Here is a 20,915-nt window from a genome sequence, read left to right on the forward strand (position 1 = left end):
GTAGAGAAAGACGGAGCAAAACAATGCAACGACTTTGCCACAGATATTACTCACCAAACCACACTGTGAACAAAAGCTGAACTTGATTTGTGGAAACTACTATTGTAATTTCATTTTTCTTGTTTACTCATATCAATACAAGTCAGATATCAATGTTATAAGGATAATGAGACTATCAAAGCATTGATAGCTCTCTGTAAATGAACATGATGCTGGTCTCATCTGAACCAGTCGGGTTCTGCAAAAACAAGGACACAAATTTATGAGCAGCACTAAAAACATCAAAAAAAAAGTTTGCCACACAAGTGTCAATGGATTGCCCATTCAGTCGATGACATCATTTCTTGTCTTTCTGATTACATGGCCGTGAATTATGCCAACCCAGCATGGCTGTGTGCCCAGTGATTGGGTCACCATGATGATGCTCCTGATCTCCATAACTTCGGTTGTGGTGTAGGGGGTCCATATCGGCATATTCAGGCCTGATATGTGTCTTGGAAATGATGTTGGTGGTTGTCTCCATGTGCCTGTCCATGGAGGAGACTGGCTGCAGACTATGGACCTCTACCACAGAGCGCAGTGAACGCGACTGAACTGGAGGGGACATACATACAAGCAGGAATCTATATTAAGGAATTAATAGTCAACTCATAACCTTCAGTAAGTGCTTCCACATCCAATCCACTCAATATTCAGTCTAGAAAGTCCCAATTATGGAAATGGAACCCGACAGTCATTTCACATACCAGGCCCATATCACCTACTGAACACATGAAAGAAATAATCAAGTGCTTGGTGATTAGCTGGTATAGGATGAGTCTTGCTGGATTTGGTAGAAGTGCTCGGGGGGACATGGAGACTGGGAAAGGAGCCACTGGGTCAGACCACAAATCAGGATTCATTTATATTAGGGACATCAACCTTTGGATGTAAATCATCAGACCAGACTTTGACACTGAATTTAGAAATACGTTAAATGAAATACTGAGGAAGCTTTGCCTGTAAATACAAGAAAAAAGTTCCAAGTAAAAGTGGAACAGTTCTTCTTATACGTCAGCCATAGTTGACAGTTTGCTGCAGATTTGTTATCTAGCTCAGCAATCCTACCCAGAGTGGACATCAAAGGCATAGAGCAGCTCCCACCCAACCATTCACACCTTTGTCAGTTGAGAGTAGCTAGTTAACCTAACCACATGTCTTTGGATGGTTTGGGAAATCCACACAGACACAGGGAGAACATGCAAACTCCACATAGAGTGGCTCCGACTGGCCATGAGGTTCAAACTGGGAACCTTCTCACTGTGAGATGACAGTGCACAAACTGTGCCGCCCTGGAATAGTTCTGAAAAATACAACCCCAATTCCAAAAAAGTTGGGACAAAGTACAAATTGTAAATAAAAACGGAATGCAATGATGTGGAAGTTTCAAAATGCCATATCTTATTCAGAATAGAACATAGATGACATATCAAATGTTTAAACTGAGAAAATGTATCATTTAAAGAGAAAAATTAGGTGGTTTTAAATTTCATGACAACAACACATCTCAAAAAAGTTGGGACAAGGCCATGTTTACCACTGTGAGACATCCCCTTTTCTCTTTACAACAGTCTGTAAACGTCTGGGGACTGAGGAGACAAGTTGCTCAAGTTTAGGGATAGGAATGTTAACCCATTCTTGTCTAATGTAGGATTCTAGTTGCTCAATTGTCTTACGTCGTTTTTGTCGTATCTTCCGTTTTATGATGCGCCAAATGTTTTCTATGGGTGAAAGATCTGGACTGCTGGCTGGCCAGTTCAGTACCCGGACCCTTCTTCTACGCAGCCATGACACTGTAATTGATGCAGTATGTGGTTTGGCATTGTCATGTTGGAAAATGCAAGGTCTTCCCTGAAAGAGACGTCGTCTGGATGGGAGCATATGTTGCTCTAGAACCTGGATATACCTTTCAGCATTGATGGTGTCTTTCCAGATGTGTAAGCTGCCCATGCCACACTCACTAATGCAACCCCATACCATCAGAGATGCAGGCTTCTGAACTGAGCGCTGAAAACAACTTGGGTCGTCCTTCTCCTGTTTAGTACGAATGACATGGCGTCCCTAATTTCCATAAAGAACTTCAAATTTTGATTCGTCTGACCACAGAACAGTTTTCCATGTTGCCACAGTCCATTTTAAATGAGCCTTGGCCCAGAGAAGACGTCTGCGCTTCTGGATCACGTTTAGGTATGGCTTCTTCTTTGAACTATAGAGTTTTAGCTGGCAACGGCGGATGGCACGGTGAATTGTGTTCACAGATAATGTTCTCTGGAAATATTCCTGAGCCCATTTTGTGATTTCCAATACAGAAGCATGCCTGTATGTGATGCAGTGCCGTCTAAGGGCCCGAAGATCACGGGCACCCAGTATGGTTTTCCGACCTTGACCATTACGCACAGAGATTCTTCCAGATTCTCTGAATCTTTTGATGATGATATGCACTGTAGATGATGATATGTTCAAACTCTTTGCAATTTTACACTGTTGAACTCCTTTCTGATATTGCTCCACTATTTGTCGGCGCAGAATTAGGGGGATTGGTGATCCTCTTCCCATCTTTACTTCTGAGAGCCGCTGCCACTCCAAGATGCTCTTTTTATACCCAGTCATGTTAATGACCTATTGCCAATTGACCTAATGAGTTGCAATTTGGTCCTCCAGCTGTTCCTTTTTTGTACCTTTAACTTTTCCAGCCTCTTATTGCCCCTGTCCCAACTTTTTTGAGATGTGTTGCTGTCATGAAATTTCAAATGAGCCAATATTTGGCATGAAATTTCAAAATGTCTCACTTTCGGCATTTGATATGTTGTCTATGTTCTATTGTGAATACAATATCAGTTTTTGAGATTTGTAAATTATTGCATTCCGTTTTTATTTACAATTTGTACTTTGTCCCAACTTTTTTGGAATCGGGTTTGTATATAGAAACATGCTTGAAATTGTATCACGTTTGGCAATGCATCTGATCTCATTCATTACCAAAAAGATCTTGATGGGGTTTGACAGAAGATGGGTAGTGTAACACTAAGTGTTTGTCTTTCTCAAAAGCCTTTGCATCAGGTGAATGAAGCTGATTGGGATGCTGAAGGTGTAGCTTTCGCGACTCACACTAATGTAAGCAATGATTAAACCAAAACAAAGTAAGGTGTCAGGAGGGAAGGCAGTCTGAGACATGACACAAGCAGCAAGCGCTACTGCATAAGTAGATATGGTAAGCCAGCACAAGCTCAATTACCAAAACTCCTTTCAATTCCTTTTTCAGATAGGATCTACTTGAGAAAAATGTGAACAATTGTACCAAATTGGAGAAAATTTTAAATTAGGTTTCACTTTATTTCTGGGTCATTCAGGGGTGGACAAATCATAAATTCATTAATTAGGCCACTGGGCAAGTTAGAGATGCTTAGTCTCATGTTTTGGTTGCCTAGAAACCTACCTGAAATGGGAAAATAATTTGTTCACCCCTGGCCATTATTAATGCATAAGATTATTGGCCAATACTTGGTTCATTCTATAATTAGGGGTACATGTCATGTCCACAGGCTGCACTTATTAATTTTACTAAATATTCACTTCAAAAAGTTATAAATTTTACATTGGGACACATTCCTTTTTAATTTAATACAAAAAGTTAGCAAGTCCCATCATTTATTTTGCAGAAATTGCGTACACGTCACTGGAATTTTCTTTTTTTGGGCTGTCCGATTTGTTAAAGGTCAAGTTTTGCTCTCCAAATTAACAGTAGGATGCATGTTTTTGTATATTATTTTCATCATTATTTGTTGAAAATAATCGTTAAAACATGATAAAGGGATTTTTACAACTGTTTGACTCATTACTATATATTAAATTATTCACTTTTGTGTGTGTCCGAGAAATTTCTGTCAGCTGTGTTACCCATTGGCAAAACCCATTTCACTCAGCAATTGTTTGCTCCAAAGTCACGTGACCAACCACACATGATGTCACTCCCTTCAGTGGAGGGAATTTTCTCCTCGTCCTCAATATTTCATCAAGATTATTGTATGCACATAGAGTGGGTTAATTGCTCATCAACTATACTAGCAACATGTTCATGTATATTGATTTAGATATTATAAATTTATATGTTTGTTGATTCAATGATTATTTTCTAAAATGATCTAATGTGTCCCTGGTGTGAAGTCAGAAATAATTGGATTCCCAGGGAAATAATAATAATAATAATAATAATAATAATAATAATAATAATAATAATACATTACAAGCATTTAGCAGATGCTCTTATCCTGAGTGACAGACAATGAGTCCCTGACATACCCACAGCAGTGGGCAGTTAGGGGTTAGGTGCCTTGTTCAATTGGCGACCTCTTCATCCCAAATCGAATTGGTGACCTCTTCATCCCAAAGCTGCTTCTCTAACCTTTAGGCCATGGCTTAATAATAATAATAAATATATATATATATATATACACACACACACACACACACACACACACACACACACACAGACCCTTTCCAAAAAATTAGAATATCATGGAAAAGTTGTTTAATTTCCATAATTCCATTCAAAAAGTTAAACTTTCATAGATTATAGATTCAGGGCCCACAATTTAAACGATTTCAAGTATTTATTTGTTTATTTTTACATAATTTGGGCTTCCAGCTCATAAAACCCACGAAAACAGGAATTCAAAAAATTAGAATACTGTGAACAAATCACCATTTACTTCTCAGTTTTTGCAGAAAAAAAAAGAAAGAAATTAGGATCGCATCAAATCAATCAAAATATGGTACTTTCAAAACGATATGTCAATCTTCAATACTTGGTTGGGAATCCCTTTGCCTTAATCACTGCCTCGATGCGACGTGGCATTGAGGCAATCAGCCTGTGGCATTGCCTGGGAGTTATGGAAGCCCATATTTCCTTGATGCTTGCTGTCAGCTCTTCTTTGTTGTTGTGTCTGGTGCCCCTCATTTTCCTCTTGAGGATACCCCATAGATTCTCAATGGGGTTTAGGTCCGGCGAGTTGGCTGGCCAGTCAAGCACTGTGATGGCATGGGCATCAAACCAGGTTTTGGTGCTTCTGGCGGTATGGGCAGAGGCCAGGTCCTGCTGGAAGATGAAATCTGCATCTCCATACAGATCCTCAGCAGAAGGAATCATGAAGTCCTCTAAAACATTCTGGTAGACTGTTGCGGTGACCTTGGATTTAAGAAAGCGGAGTTTACCAACACCTGCACCGGACATTGCACCCCAACTCATGACTGACTGTGGATATTTCACACTGGACCTCAAGCAGCTTGGGTTCTGTTCTTCACCTGTCTTCCTCCAAACCCTTGGACCTTGATTCCTGAATGAAAGGCACACTTTACTTTCATCGGAAAAGAAGACCTTGGACCACTGGCCAACAGTCCAGTCCTCCTTCTCCTTGGCCCAGTTGAGATGCTTCCTACGTTGGCTCAGGTTCAGAAGTGGCTTGGCCCAAGGAACCTGACAGTTGTAGCCCATCTCCCGGATGCGTCTGAATGTGGTGGTTTTTGAAGCTGTGACTCCCGCCTCATTCGACTCTTTCTGGATCTCTGCCAGATTCTTGAACCTTCTCTGTTTGATAATCCGCTGAAGGCCACGGTCATCTCTTTTGCTGGTGCATCTTCTCCTGCCACATTTTGCCCTTCCACTAGACTTTCCATTGATAGTATGCTTGGACACAGCAGTCTGTGAACAGGCAGCCTCCTTAGCTATGAACTTTTGTGACTTACCCATCCTATGGAGGGTATCAATGATGATCTTCTGGCCAATTGTCAAGTCTGCAGTCTTCCCCATATTGAACTGAACTGAGACAATTGAACCAAACTGAAGCAATTTAATGACACCTGGGGAAACCTGTGCAGGTGCTTTGAGTTTAGCAGATGATTAGTGTGTGATACTCAGTTTAAAACATTCATGCCCTGCAAAATGTGGGCTGATTTGTTCACAGTATTCTAATTTTTTGAATTCCTGTTTTCGTGGGTTTTATGAGCTGGAAGCCCAAATTATGTAAAAATAAACAAATAAATACTTGAAATCGTTTAAATTGTGGGCCCTGAATCTATAATCGATGAAAGTTTAACTTTTTGAATGGAATTATGGAAATTAAACAACTTTTCCATGATATTCTAATTTTTTGGAAAGGGTCTGTATAGTGGTGGTGTAGTGGTTAGCACTGTCGCCTCACAGCAAGAAGGTTCTGGGTTCGAGCCCAGTGGCCGACGAGGGCCTTTCTGTGTGGAGTTTGCATGCTCTCCCCATGTCCGCGTGGGTTTGCTCCGGTTTCCCCCACAGTCCAAAGGCATGCATATTAGGCTAATTGGTGGCTCAAAATTGACCGTGAGTGTGAATGGTTGTCTGTGTCTATGTGTCAGCCCTGCGATGACCTGGCGACTTGTCCAGGGTGTACCCCGCCTTTCGCCCGTAGTCAGCTGGGATAGGCTCCAGCTTGCCTGCGACCCTGTAGAACAGGATAAAGCGGCTACAGATGATGGATGGATGGATGGATATATATGTGTGTGTGTTAGGCCTTCCACCTCAAACAATCCAACCATTTCTGCCTTGAGACACTATTTCCAAGACCCCTATCTACAGTGGTGCTTGAAAGTTTGTGAACCCTTTAGAATTTTCTATATTTCTGCATAAATATGACCTAAAACATCATCAGATTTTCACACAAGTCCTAAAAGTAGATAAAGAGAACCCAGTTAAACAAATGAGACAAAAATATTACACTTGGTCATTTATTTATTGAGGAAAATGATCCAGTATTATATATCTGTGAGTGGCAAAAGTATGTGAACCTTTGCTTTCAGTATCTGGTGTGACCCCCTTGTGCAGCAATAACTGCAACTAAACATTTCCGGTAATTGTTGATGAGTCCTGCACACCAGCTTGGAGGAATTTTAGCCCATTCCTCTGTACAGAACAGCTTCAACTCTGGGATGCTGGTGGGTTTCCTCACATGAACTGCTCACTTCAGGTCCTTCCACAACATTTCGATTGGATTAAGGTCAGGACTTTGACGTGGCCATTCCAAAACATTAACCTTATTCTTCTTTAACCATTCTTTGGTAGAACGACTTGTGTGCTTAGGGTCGTTGTCTTGCCGCATGACCCACCTTCTCTTGAGATTCAATTCATGGACAGATGTCTTGACATTTTCCTTTAGAATTCGCTGGTATAATTCAGAATTCATTGTTCCATCAATGATGGCAAGCCATCCTGGCCCAGATGCAGCAAAACAGGCCCAAACCATGATACTGTACTACCACCACGTTTCACAGATGGGATAAGGTTCTTATGCTGGAATGCAGTGTTTTCCTTTCTCCAAACATAACACTTCTCATTTAAACCAAAAAATTTGATTTTGGTCACATCCGTCCGCAAAAAATTTTTCCAATAGCCTTCTGGCTTGTCCACGTGATCTTTAGCAAACTGCAGATGAGCAGCAATGTTCTTTTTGGACAGCAGTGGCTTTCTCCTTGCAACCCTGCCATGCACACCACTGTTGTTCAGTGTTCTCCTGATGGTGGATTCATGACCATTAACATTAGCCAATGTGAGAGAGGCCTTCAGTTGCTTAGAAGTTACCCTGGGGTCCTTTGAGACCTCACCGACTATCACACGCCTTGCTCTTGGAGTGATCTTTGTTGGTCAACCACTCCTGGGGAGGGTGACAATGGTCTTGAATTTCCTCCATTTGTACACAATCTGTCTGACTGTGGATTGGTGGAGTCCAAACTCTTTAGAGATGGTTTTATAACCTTTTCCAGCCTGATGAGTATCAACAACGCTTTTTCTGAGGTCCTCAGAAATCTCCTTTGTTCGTACCATGATACACTTCCACAAACATTTGTTGTGAAGATCAGACTTTGATAGATCCCTGTTATTTAAATAAAACAGGGTGCCCACTCACACCTGACTGTCATCCCATTGATTAAAAACACCTGACTCTAATTTCACCTTCAAATTAACTGCTAATCCTAGAGGTTCACATACTTTTGCCACTCACAGATATGTAATATTGAATCATTTTCTTCACTAAATAAATGACCAAGTATAATATTTTTGTCTCATTTGTTTAACTGGGTTCTCTTTATCTACTTTTAGGACTTGTGTGAAAATCTGATGATGTTTTAGGTCCTATTTATGCAGAAATATAGAAGATTCTAAAGGGTTCACAAACTTTCAAGCACCACTGTAGCTCTGAGCCTTTTGAATTGTCCAGTGCTTTGAAGTCCTCATTTTGTTCTAAACAAACCCTGGTAGTAAACTGCCCAAATATTCAGTTGTAAATGTTTCACAAAAGATTGCACAAAGTCAATATTTTTTAGGAATGCACTTTTTTGCACTTTGTGTTTCATGGCTTTGTTCAGTGGATTCCAAAAAAAATAGAAAGAAAAACAAAAAGGCTGCAAAAATTGAAGCCAATGGAGATATCTGTAAAAAACAAACAAACAAACAAACAAACAAACAAACAAAAACCCTATCACAAGGATTTCAAAATGAGATAGGCATGAGATTGCACAACATCATAGTCTGAAAAAAGCAAACAACCAGCATTTTTATGCATTCTGTGTCATATCTAATAGGAAGGTCAAATCTCAGGACTGGCAGAGAGTCCATGGCCCTCAACTGCTCATCTCTATGCTTGTCTTGTATTCTGTCCAACTGTTAGTTACTTTCAGTAAAAGAAAGTGTGTAGTGATGAATACAAACAATGATATGTGAGATGGCCTGAGAAAACCCCAAATGATAGCACTGTAGTTGATTTCTGTCATAGTAGACCAAGAATAGACTTTTGGCCAAAACTGTGTTTTCTATATTTCACCAAAATGACACAGAAATATTTCTATTTCCTTTTTTATGTGTTGCCTTACACTACTGTCATACTACAGATCACAATGCTTTGTGATGGGTCATTGTTGAAAATGAGACGTTTGGTGGCGATGCTTCCCCAAGCTTCAGGAAGTATTCCCAAACCCATCTACAAGTATTCACCGCATAGTTTGCTGACAAAAATGTCACCTCCAAATTTCAATGCATACATTGAAATTTTTCGCAATGTTTTTGGCAATGTCGTAGTTGAGTCACTAAACCTCAAGTCCGAGTCCAGTCTCAAGTCCCCAGTGTTCAAGTCTGAGTCATGTCCAAGTCATTAAAAAAATTTCGAGTCGAGTCCGAGTTGAGTCCACTATTGATCCGAGTCGAGTCCAAGAACAAGACTCCAACTGTACCATTTCACGGTGGCTATTTTAGCACCATTAACATTAGTGTGTTCCTGAACATGACATATGAACAGGTGAATGTGCATTGTCTTTGTCAGGGAGTGTGAAGTATTCTGTCAGAGATGGTTGGGAGACAGATGTAAGTGCAGACGGTGTGTTTATTAATGCAAGTGAAGGCAGGTAAACAATCCAGAACGGCAGGCAAAATCGTAAAACAGTAAAACAGGCAATAGGTTGAGCGAGGCACAAACAGGCTATCGTAGACAAGGCAGAATCAAAGACAAGAAACAGGAAATCAGGAACCCAAACAAGGCTCAGTAATATGTCAGCAACACAACTCAATACTTCGCAAAGTAAGTGCATTTTCACTAATGATGCACCGATCGATCGGCTGCCGATCATGATCGGCCGATATTGCCCAAAAATAGCCTGATCGGCGATCGGAAAAACATGCCGATCAAAAAGCCGATCGCGTGACGTAAATTATTAGCGACGTTTAAAACTGGCAAGCGCGCAACCATAGCCTACAAGTGCATCTCGACAACGCGATGACTTCTCCTGTCTGGACTTTCTTTAAAGTGAGTGAGGCAGATGTGAAACTTGCTGTATGCAATGTATGCAATGACGCAATACCTCGAGGTGGAAGTACCCCTCGACAGTTCAACACCACTAACCTCATTAGGCATCTTAGAATTCGCCATTCAACTGAATATGCCGAGTACGAGAAACTTGTCAAGCCGAAGGCAACCGGTTCATCCCCATCCCCCAGCCAGCCGACTTTGAGCGAAAGTTTACATCGACGTGAACCATACAGCAGAGAAAGTAAGAGGTGGAAAGACATCACGTCTAAGGTTATGGAATTTGTTTGCCTAGGTGAACAGCCACTATCTGTTGTGGAGGAGAAATCTTTCCGTCGAATGATGACCTGTCTTGATCCCCGTTACGACGCCCCAAGCAGGAGATATCTAACTGATGTATGTCTCCCTCAGTTGTACCAAACTGTGTACGCACACATTGAAACCCTTCTGAAGGCTAACGTATCCATTAGTTTCACCAGCGATATTTGGAGTGCAGACGCATGCCCAATGTCTCTACTTAGCTTAACAGCACACTTTATTGATGCTAATTTTGAAAGACACAACATTGTGCTACACTGTCAGGAGTTCACGGGGTCTCACTCCGCGGAGGCTTTGGTGGAGGCTTATCGCTGTATGTTTCAGTCATGGGGGATCCAAACGGAGCGAATCCACGCCATTCTAACCGATAATGCAAAAAACATGCAAAAAGCCATGAGAGACGCAGATTTCCCTGGGCTCCCATGTATGGCTCACACGCTACAGTTGGCGGTACATGAGGGAATACTGTCTCAGCGCTCCATCTCGGATATTGTAGCATCAGGAAGACGCATTGTTGGACACTTCAAACACTCTCCCTTGGCATACAGTCGACTGGAGAGCTGTCAGAAGCAACTCGGCCAGCCAATTAGAAAACTCCGCCAAGATGTACCAACGCACTGGAATAGTTCTTTCTACATGCTCCAGAGTCTCTTGGAGCAGAAACTGGCCCTCGCATCATATGCAGCAGAATACGAATTGCCATGCAACTTCACAGTCCACCAATGGAAATTGATTGAAAACACAATAACCATCCTGGCCCCGTTTGAAGAGCTAACCAAAGAAATCAGCTCATCCACTGCGTCCGCTGCGGACGTAATTCCATGCATCCGAGCGCTCACTCGTCTACTTGAGAAAACAACTGAGACGGACCATGGCGTGAAGACGGCGAAATCAGTGCTACTGGAAGCTGTCCGACGACGATTCGCTGACATTGATGCACAGAAGTTGTACACAATAGCTACAATGCTAGACCCGAGGTAAGAGACACGTCCTGACCCAATTAAGTTGCCTATATTCCTGAAGCCCAACAATACAATATATAATATATAATATAATATAATATAAATGTAAAATATCAGCTGGCAATGGATGTATTTTTTTCTAGGCTACCTGACTGAAATGAATGTTATTTTGCATATCACTATAACCTAATCAATTTCTCGTTTTCATTTTTGTTATGTCTGTTTTAGGTATAAAGACAGATATTTCTCAGAGGCACTCAAACCATCTTTCCATGAACAGCTTCAGAACGCCCTTGAAACCAGCCACCCTGAACTACCCATCACTACAAGCACTGTGGAGCAACCCAGTTCCAGCAAGTCAACTGACAAGACCCCACCTGCCTGCTCTTTGCAGGCAATGTTCGCAGAGTTAGTCGATGAGGTAGCAGGGCAGAGTGAGCAGGAAATTACCATTATCACCCAGGTCAGCCAGTACATGGCAGAGTCTGTATTGCAGCGCAGTTCAAACCCACTTGCCTATTGGCAGCTGAATAAAGGCCGCTTCCCTGCACTTGCACAGACAGCAAGAGCCTATCTTTGTTCACCATGCACAAGTGTGGATAGTGAGCGGCTCTTTAGTACAGCTGCAAACATCATTGATGACAAAAGAAACCGTCTCACCCCAAAAAATGCAGAGATGCTCATAATGATCAAAAGAAACTTGCCCCATGTTATTGGGCAGTGAAAGATTTTGTCCTTTGTGATAGTAGGCCTTGCACGTTTTGGTTTTGTGGCCAATTGTTTATTTTATCTTTAACCAGCATTAACAAGCCAGTTTTCAAGTAGCCCAAGTTTTTTTGTGAGTTAGAAGCTGTCTGCTTGGCTTTCTAATGTTCTTTTATTTACATTTTGAATGGAAAGATTCATATTTATATTTTGAATGGTGACATGTTGTCACAAAGGCTACAGTAAAATAAAGGCATTCTGTGCTTTTGAAGATTTTGACTGTTTTATATATATATATATATATATATATATATATATATATATATATATATTAGTTCATTATTTTAAAAAAAAATCGGCAGTGATCGGCAATCGGCAGATCAAGTTGTTTGGTGATCGGTATCGGTGATCGGCCCAAAAAATGGTGATCGGTGCATCACTAATTTTCACAGTTTTTATAAAGGTGCGCTGACTGCGTCTTAACTCAGACCTTTTTGCTGTGAGGCGACAGCGCTAACCACTACACCACCGTGCCGCCCTAATATAAATATCTTATGCCAAATTATTATAGCATGTTACAAAAAATAAAGAAAAAATCCACATCCTTGTCTCCAATTTACAAGTCCGAATGCAATTAACATACGAGTCCGAGTTCAAGTCCGAGTCATCAGTGCTCAAGTCCAAGTCAAGTCACAAGTCCTTAAAATTAGGGCACAAGTTGGACTCAAGTCCGAGTCCTGGACTCGAGTACTACAAGCCTGGTTTTTGGCCGCTGACGAGGTGGAGACATACCAAAAAACAACTTGTGAAGCTCGGAGAACATTCACTATGCATCGCATCGCACAATTGGTGGTGATGTGACCGATTTTTCATCGCTAAGTATTCGTAAACCCATTGCAAGCTGAAGTGTGACCAGGGCCTCAGCAAAGATCACTTTGGGATTGCAAGGAGGCAGTTTACCAACAATCACTTTGCTTAAAGACATCTAAAACCTTGCTAGCTATCACTGTTAAAATCTGAACTTATTTTTTTCTCTTTAACTCCAGTTGTAATGACAAGTTTTGGATATTGATCACAAGTTTAGAGGCTTTCAAAAATTACACTTAAAATAATTCACTGTCTTGACAGAATGTTTGGAGCAGCTGACCAAAGGACCTCCACAGAAAACAAAGTTGCATTTGTCCCTTTTTTTTTTTTTTTTTTACAAGCTGTCTACGTTCATGTCCCACTCCAGCTTCACCCAATACTTGTAGGTCTGTTAATACTTGGTTAATACTTGTAGGGGAAGCCATGGCCTAATGGTTAGAGAAGTAACTTTGGAATCAAAAGGTTGCTGCTTTAATTTCCTGGACTAGCAGGAATAACTAAAGTGCCTTGAGCAAGGCATCTAACACCTAATTGCTCCCCAAGCTGCTCTGGGTATATTGTACGTCACTCTGGATAAGAGCTCCTGTTAAATGCCTGTAATGTAAGGACTACTTTTGTAATGAAACAAAAGTTATCTTCAAGTTGAGTTGACTCATGTCTTTAAGGCTGCGGGCGAACTTTCATTTCTAAGTTGAACCAACTTGAAATGTCTTACAATGTGTGATTTCCTCACAAAGTAAATGTCACGCTTTGGTCAAGTCCCTGTATACTGTAATGCAAAGATTTCAGAACTATATATATGGATTGTCAAAATGTCATCATGTGAAGGATTTTCCTAGGCTATTATACAGTACATATTTGATGCTTTTCTAACTTTCAGTTCACTAAGAAACACACCTTTGTCTGTGATAAGGTCTGCCGGATCACTGATCCTGCTGTGGGACAATGGCTGGAACCTGGGGAACAGGATGAGAGAAAAAGACAGCAGTAGAACCTGGAAGAAAGTTAGAGCAAGAAATTTAATGGCATTATTACGTACCTTCACAGCCTTTATCACCTTCTCATCCCTTACAAAAAAGAAGTTTATTCAAGTGTGCTTCTAGTATACTTCCTTTAAACTAAAAGTAAGAGCGTATGCTTTCAGTTTACTTTTTATTTACTTATCAGAGATATACTTAATAAAGTTATGCATAAGTATACTTGGCTTATACTGAAAAGCATATAGAAAAGTCTAAGTATATTAAGCTTATACTTAAACTTTTGATCAAGGTATACTTAACAAAAGTGTAATAAAGTATTAAAATATTTCTGCCTTGTGTTTAAGTGTACTTGCCCTGTAGTTGTGCTTATCCTTTTGATAGTAGCCTATAAAATACTTCTTTTTCACACATATTGGCTTCTTTGTGATATACGGCAGCATGTTTTTTTTAAATCCCATGTTTTATACCTACATGTACCATAAGTTTGTGGTCAGTTCTGGGCTGGAATACTAATAGTATATTTCCAGTATGCTATAAAGTATACTTTTATAAACTAAAAAGTGGACTAGAAGTGTGTAACGAGTAAACCAATAGTATATTTCCAGTATACTACAAAGTATACTTTAGTAAACTAAAAAGTGGACTAGAAGTATAAAACAAGTAAACTCATAGCATATTTCCAGTACACTATGAAGTATGCTTTTGTAAACTAAAGAGTGGACTACAAGTATAGAACTAGTAAACTATTAGTATATAAGTTTACTTGTGGTATGCTTGCAGTACAAAATAAAAAATACTAGTTGTGGGGGCGTCGTGGCTCAGGTGGTTAAGGCGCCATACCATGAATGCGGGCGACCCGGGTTCGATTCCGGCCCGAGGTCATTTCCCGATCCCTTCCCGTCTCTCTCCCGCTCATTTCCTGTCTCTACACTGTCCTATCCAATAAAGGTGCAAAAAGCCCAAAAAAATATCTTTAAAAAAAAAAAAAAATACTAGTTGTATACTCAAAGTTTACTTCTCTTAGACTTAAAGTATACTTTTTATAAACTAAAAGTGGGCCAATTTAGTCCCGAGAAGTATTACATTAGTTTACTTACAAGTATACTGTAAGTACATTAATATCAGTATACTTGGTACACAAAAGTATACTTAAGGAAATATACTTTAACTTAAGTATACTTAATAAAATTAACTTGAAGTATACTTCTTTTTGATAAGGGATCATCTGTATCTAGCCTATGGATTATAGTATCTTTATACTCCTCACGTTCGTCTTTCACAACACATATTGTTGTTAGGACTGGGACTGTTTTGGCCTCTAGAGGCCGCTGTTATTCCCTTTTTCTTGTCATGTTTGTTTTGGCCTCTAGAGGTCGCCACTGTGTTCTGTGTTTTGTGTTTGTCTTGATTGCCTGTTTCCTGCCCCGCCCTGTTCCTTAATTAGTTTGTGTACTTATACCCCCTCAGTTCAGTCCTCTTGTCACGGAGTCTTTGTGCTGTTATGTTTAACTCCAGTTACCTCTGTTCCGTGTTCCTTGCCTTTGTCTTTGTGGTTTGTACTTTGCTTTGCTTTTTGGACTTTTTGGACTTGGTATTTACTGTTTTTTGGATCTTCTGAGCGTTGGTATTTTTGCCTCCTCTTTTCTGGTTTTTTGGCTTTTGTATTGACTTTGAACTTCTGGATTTTTTTATTTTTTCCCTTATATCTTCTGAGCGTTTTTTGGACTACACCTTTTGGATTGTACATATTGTAAATAAACTGTTTTTGCTACTCTACTTTTGCCTCATGCCTCTGCACTTGAGTCATCCCCCCTGGTGGCCTAGTGGGGGGTTGCTGGATTATCACATCAGCGAACCGCGTTCGAATCCCAGCAAAACCCTAACAGAAAGGCTCCGTCATGACCGACTCAGCAGAGGCTTCTTCAACTGTCTACCCGGCTAACCTTCAGGGAATTATGGCCGCGTTAACATGCCTCGGATCCACCGTGGACACTCATGGACGGACTCTTGCAAGCCAACGTGAGACTCTTGCTCGCCACGAGGTACTGCTTCAGCAAATTGGGAAAACCCTGGCACAGCTGACTTCTCTACTCCCATCTCCTCCGCCTGATCCTGCTCCACCATCTGCTCCAGGGCCTCCTGCCATGCTGCCTCCTTCACCTCGCGAACCCAGCCTTCCTGCACCACAGAGGTATGACGGCAAGCACAGTGAGTGTCTGGAGTTCCTTACCTAGTGCCAACTCACCTTTGAGCTCCAGCCTACCACCTACACTATGGATCGCCGCAAGATTGCCTTTGTGATAACCTTGTTAGCTGGTAAGGCACGAGCTTGGGCAACAGCCGTCTGGCAGAGACAGGGACCCGAGTGCTCTGATTTCCAGCTGTTTACGGAGGAGATGCTTCGTGTCTTTGATCAAGCAGACATCAGTAAAGACGCAGCCAGAAAGCTCATGTCCATCCGGCAAGGAGGAAGCGTCGCAGACTACGCTATCTCGTTCTGGACGCTTGCAGCAGTAATTGGATGGAACGAGACTGCCCTGGTTTCAGCCTTTCACCATGGTCTGTCTGACTTCATCAAAGACGGTCTGGCCTCTATCGGATGCCCAAGTGACCTTGAAACATTGATTTCTCATGCCATTCGTCTTGACAACAGGATTAGAGAGCGCCACCAAGTCCTGAGTCTCCCCGGCCTCACTGCCTCAACATGGTGCCCGTCTACCTCCTCCAGTGACTGTCCAGAACCCATGCAAGTGGGCCGTACTCGCCTCTCCGCATCTGAGAGGGAGCGCAGAAGGAGGGACAAGTGCTGCATCTACTGTGGCAAGCCTGGTCACTTCCGAGCATCATGTCCCGAGCTCTCGGGAAAAGGACCGCCCCGTCCAGCCGAGGGAGGGTTGTGACGGGGCCTACCCTCTCTCCCGGACTTCCTGGCCAAGGAATCTACATCCCGGTTTCCATCTCCTGGGGTGAGTCCGTCCACTCTTGCCAGGCCTTGTTAGACTCAGGGGCGGCTGGAAACTTTATGGATATCCACTTCACCCAAAGTATCAATGTCCCGACTGCGCCTCTTGAAGTCCCACTGTCTGTGTCTGCCCTCAATGGCCAAGCCTTAGGTGACGGAAGAGTCACCCAAGGAACTTCTCCAGTCTTCCTCCAGTCTCAAGGTCACAAAGAAGAAATATCCCTGCACCTGATTCCTTCACCAGAGTTCCCAGTTATTCTAGGCCTTCCTTGGCTTACCCGCCACAACCCTCGCATAGACTGGGTAACAAGCCAGGTTGTGGAGTGGGGTCCTGCTTGCTATGCCTCTTGTCTGCTCTCTAGCTCTCCTGTATCTCCTGCCGAGCCTCCTGATCTCACCGAGTTATCTCAAGTTCCCACAGAGTACTGGGATCTTAAAGAAGTATTTAGCAAGAGCAGGGCCGCCGTTCTCCCTCCGCACCGTGCCTACGACTGTGCCATCGACTTGCTCCCTGGGACTACCCCTCCTCGTGGCAGACTGTTTTCCCTCTCTCAGCCAGAACGCAAGGCCATGGAGGAGTACATCAAGGAAGCCTTGGCCTCTGGGTTCATTCGACCCTCCACCTCACCCGCTGGTGCCGGCTTCTTCTTTGTCGGCAAGAAGGATGGGGGGCTCCGGCCATGTATTGACTACAGGGGCCTGAACAAGATCACCATGCGCAACCTCTATCCCCTTCTGCTGATGTCCACAGCATTCGACCTGCTCCAAGGCGCCACCATCTTCAAGTTGGACTTACGGAACGCATACCACCTCGTCCATATCCGACAGGGAGACGAGTGGAAGACCGCCTTTAACACCCCGTCAGGGCACTACGAGTACCAGGTGATGCCCTTCGGACTCACCAATGCACCAGCTGTTTTTCAGGCCCTTATCAACGACGTCTTGAGGGATATGATCAATCAATACATTTTCGTCTACCTCGACGACATCCTGATATTTTCTAAGACCTTACAGGAACACCGCCACCATGTCCGCCAAGTCTTCCAGAGACTTCTACAGAATAATCTGTTTGTTAAAGCCCAGAAATGTGAGTTTCATGTCCCCGAGGTCTCCTTCCTGGGATTTATTGTACGAACGGGGCAACTCCAAATGGACCCAGCCAAGACCCTGGCCGTCCGGGACTGGCCTACTCCCAAGTCTGTTAAGGAGGTTCAGCGGTTCCTAGGATTCGCTAACTTCTACCGCAAGTTCATCAGGAACTTCAGTTCCGTAGCAGCACCTATGTCGGATCTCACCAAAAGGACTGGTGGATCTTATGTCTGGTCCCCTCAGGTGGAAAAGGCGTTTAATGACCTCAAACACCGCTTCTGCACGGCACCCATTCTGGTCCTCCTGGACACTTCCCAACCATTCACCGTGGAGGTGGACGCTTCGGACAGTGGTGTCGGCACGGTGCTCTCTCAACGTTCGGAAGGGAAATTGCACCCCTGCGCATACTTCTCCCACTGCCTGAGCCCTGTGGAGTCCCGCTATGATGTGGGGGATCGGGAACTACTAGCGGTCAAACGGGCCCTTGAGGAGTGGAGGCACTGGCTGGAGGGAGCGCAACATCCATTCCTGGTGTGGACGGACCATAAGAACCTGGAGTACCTCCAGCAAGCCAAGAGGCTGAACCCACGACAGGCTAGGTGGGCTTTGTTTTTCAGCCATTTCAATTTCACCCTATCATACCGCCCGGGCTCTAAGAACACCAAACCGGATGCGCTCTCCAGGCTGTTCTCGCCCAACAACAGGGAGAGTGAAGTTGGGCCTATTATCCCTGTGTCCCGGATTGTGGCCCTTGTCCGCTGGGGTGTTGAGGAGGCCGTCCGACAAGCTCAACGCCAGGACCCTGGTCCTGGGACAGGGCCACCGGGCCTCCTGTACATCCCTCGTCAAGCCCGGGCCAAGGTTCTCCAGTGGGGTCACTCTTCCCCTCTCACTGCCCACCCGGGAGCTCGGAGGACCCTGGACTTCTTGAAAAGACGCTTCTGGTGGCCGAACATGGAGAAGGAAGTGAGGTCATTCATCCTGTCCTGTGATATCTGCACCAGAACCAAGAATCCACAACAGCATCCCCAGGGTCTCCTGCATCCTCTGCCTATTCCCCGGCGTCCCTGGTCCCATGTGGCGGTCGACTTCATCACGGGCCTTCCTGACTCTCAAGGTAACACTGTCATTTTAGTCATAGTCGACAGATTCTCTAAGGCCTGCTGCTTCATACCACTGTGCAAGCTCCCTTCTGCCCTTGACACAGCTAAATTGTTATTTAATCATGTCTTCCAAGTCTTTGGTCTCCCACAGGACATCGTCTCTGACCGGGGGCCCCAGTTCGCCTCCCGAGTGTGGCACAGCTTCTGCAAGCTCATCGGGGCCACTGCCAGCCTCTCCTCTGGGTTCCACCCCCAGTCCAATGGCCAGACGGAGAGGCTCAACCAGAACCTGGAAACCACCCTGCGAGACCTGGCGATGGATAACCCGACATCGTGGAGCACCTGGCTGCCATGGGCAGAGTATGCCCACAACACCCTGCAGTCATCGGCCACCAAGCTGTCGCTGTTCCAGTGCCAATTCAGGTTCCAGCCACCTCTGTTCCCGGACCAGGAGCAGGACGCTGGGGTGCCCTCGGTCAACCAATATGTGAGACAGTGTCGCAAGACCTGGAGCAAAGTCAGGAGGACCCTCATCCAGACCTCCAGAACCAACCAGACTCAGGCCAACCGCCATAGAAGACCTGCCCACACTTTCCACCCTGGGCAGCGGGTTTGGCTGTCCACCAAGGACCTTCCGCTGCGGGTGGAGAACCGCACGCTTGCTCCTCGTTACGTTGGCCCCTTCAAGGTTGTACGCAGAGTTAACCCTGTCTCCTACCGGCTCCAGTTACCACGTACGCTAAGGATCAACCCCACATTCCATGTTTCCCTGTTGCGGCCCGTACTGACGTCCACATATGCCCCTGCCCCAGTAATCCCCCGCCCCCCCGCATCTTCCAGGGTGTGGGAGCGGGGGTGTGGTCTAGCATCGGTCTGTGACAGGAGGGCGGAGTCGGGGAACTTAAGTGGCAGAATCACTACACCTGTTGTTAATTAATGTGTTTGTGTGTCTTCCCAGTGACCGCGCCCTATTTAAGGAGAGAGAGGGAGAGCAGAGGGAGCTCTCTCGACAACCAGATGGCTGATGTGTGTGCGTGTGTCTGAGTGTGTGTTTGGAACTGCAAAGTGCAAATAAAAGAGAGTTTTGTAAGATCAGTTCTGTCCTGCCGTCCTTCTGTGCTCCACCCACCTACATGGACTGCTACAGTGGTGCTGAAACCCGGGATCCGAGCACAGAAGACAACAGCCCCATGGAGTCCTCCACCTTCGCCGACCTGATCCACGCCCTCGCCACGGCCCAACAGAGCCAGCATCAGGCGCTGCTCGCCCTCCGAAAGGAGCAAGAACAACGGTTTGAGGCCCTGGTGCTGGCGCAACAGGAAGATCGTCGGGCGTTCCGGCACCTCCTCGCATCGGCGGGGTCCACCATCTCCACCGCCGCGGGCCCTTCCCCCCTCACCCTCATGAAGATGGGCCCGCAGGACGACCCCGAGGCATTCTTCACGCTCTTTGAGCAGGTAGCAGAGACCTCGGGGTGGCCAGTGGAACAGCGCGCGGCGCGCCTCCTCCCCCTGCTAACGGGAGAGGCACAGCTGGCCGCGCTACAGCTCCCCGCCGACCGCCGGCTGGCCTACGTGGACCTTCGCTGGGCCGTCCTCCAGCGGGTGGGATGCACCCCGGAGCAACAACATCAGTGTTTCCACGTTCTGCTCTTGGAGGAAGTCGGCCAGCCGTTCGCGTTTGGCCAGCAACTCCGGGACGCCTGCTGGCAGTGGTTGAGGGCCGACAGCTGCGACGCCGAGGGACTCATCAACCAGGTGGTACTGGAACAGTTCGTCGCGCGTCTACCAGCGGGAACCGCAGAGTGGGTCCAGTGCCACTGCCCGGCGTTGCTGGATCAGGCAATCGAGCTGGCGGAGGATCATCTGGCGGCTGTCCCGATGGCAGGACAGCAGACGACCTCTTCTCTTCTCTCCTCTCTCTCTCTCCCCTCCTCCTGTGTCTTCTCCTCGCCCCATTCCCCCACTGCGGAGACGGGGGCCGGCGCCACCTCAGCTGGCCCGCCGCACCCGCAGTGCCCTTCCGTGTCTCCCTTCTGTGTCTGTCTCTCCCCCCCCCAGGTGAGTGAGCCC

The 20,915-nt window shown here is 44.8% G+C and overlaps 2 protein-coding genes across 2 annotated transcripts in view; one reads left to right on the forward strand and one right to left on the reverse strand.

Annotated features, from left to right (window-relative positions):
- Positions 1 to 337: 337 nt before the first annotated feature.
- The window catches only part of creb3l3b (cAMP responsive element binding protein 3-like 3b), a 55,643-nt gene continuing 35,065 nt past the window's right edge, over positions 338 to 20,915 (reverse strand). The window contains exons 9-10 of the mRNA XM_060906615.1: positions 13,607 to 13,703; positions 338 to 594 (exon numbers count right to left, since the gene is read on the reverse strand). Of these exons, the coding sequence (XP_060762598.1) occupies positions 338 to 594; positions 13,607 to 13,703 (354 nt within the window). The remainder of the gene's footprint in view (positions 595 to 13,606; positions 13,704 to 20,915) is intronic.
- Positions 10,365 to 11,861, forward strand: LOC132871960 (zinc finger BED domain-containing protein 4-like). The gene is made up of 2 exons (XM_060906616.1): positions 10,365 to 11,152; positions 11,366 to 11,861. The coding sequence occupies exons 1-2, from the start codon at positions 10,365 to 10,367 to the stop codon at positions 11,859 to 11,861; spliced, it is 1,284 nt and encodes a 427-aa protein (XP_060762599.1).

Source organism: Neoarius graeffei, chromosome 23, assembly GCF_027579695.1.
Source record: "Neoarius graeffei isolate fNeoGra1 chromosome 23, fNeoGra1.pri, whole genome shotgun sequence".
Lineage (NCBI taxonomy): Eukaryota > Metazoa > Chordata > Actinopteri > Siluriformes > Ariidae > Neoarius > Neoarius graeffei.

Excerpts from the sequence above, each read along its gene's own strand:
- LOC132871960 (XM_060906616.1), top strand. The coding sequence starts at position 10,365 with ATGTCTCTACTTAGCTTAACAGCACACTTTATTGATGCTAATTTTGAA. Across the intron at positions 11,153-11,365 it reads GCTACAATGCTAGACCCGAG|GTATAAAGACAGATATTTCT; the intron begins GTAAGAGACACG and ends TGTCTGTTTTAG.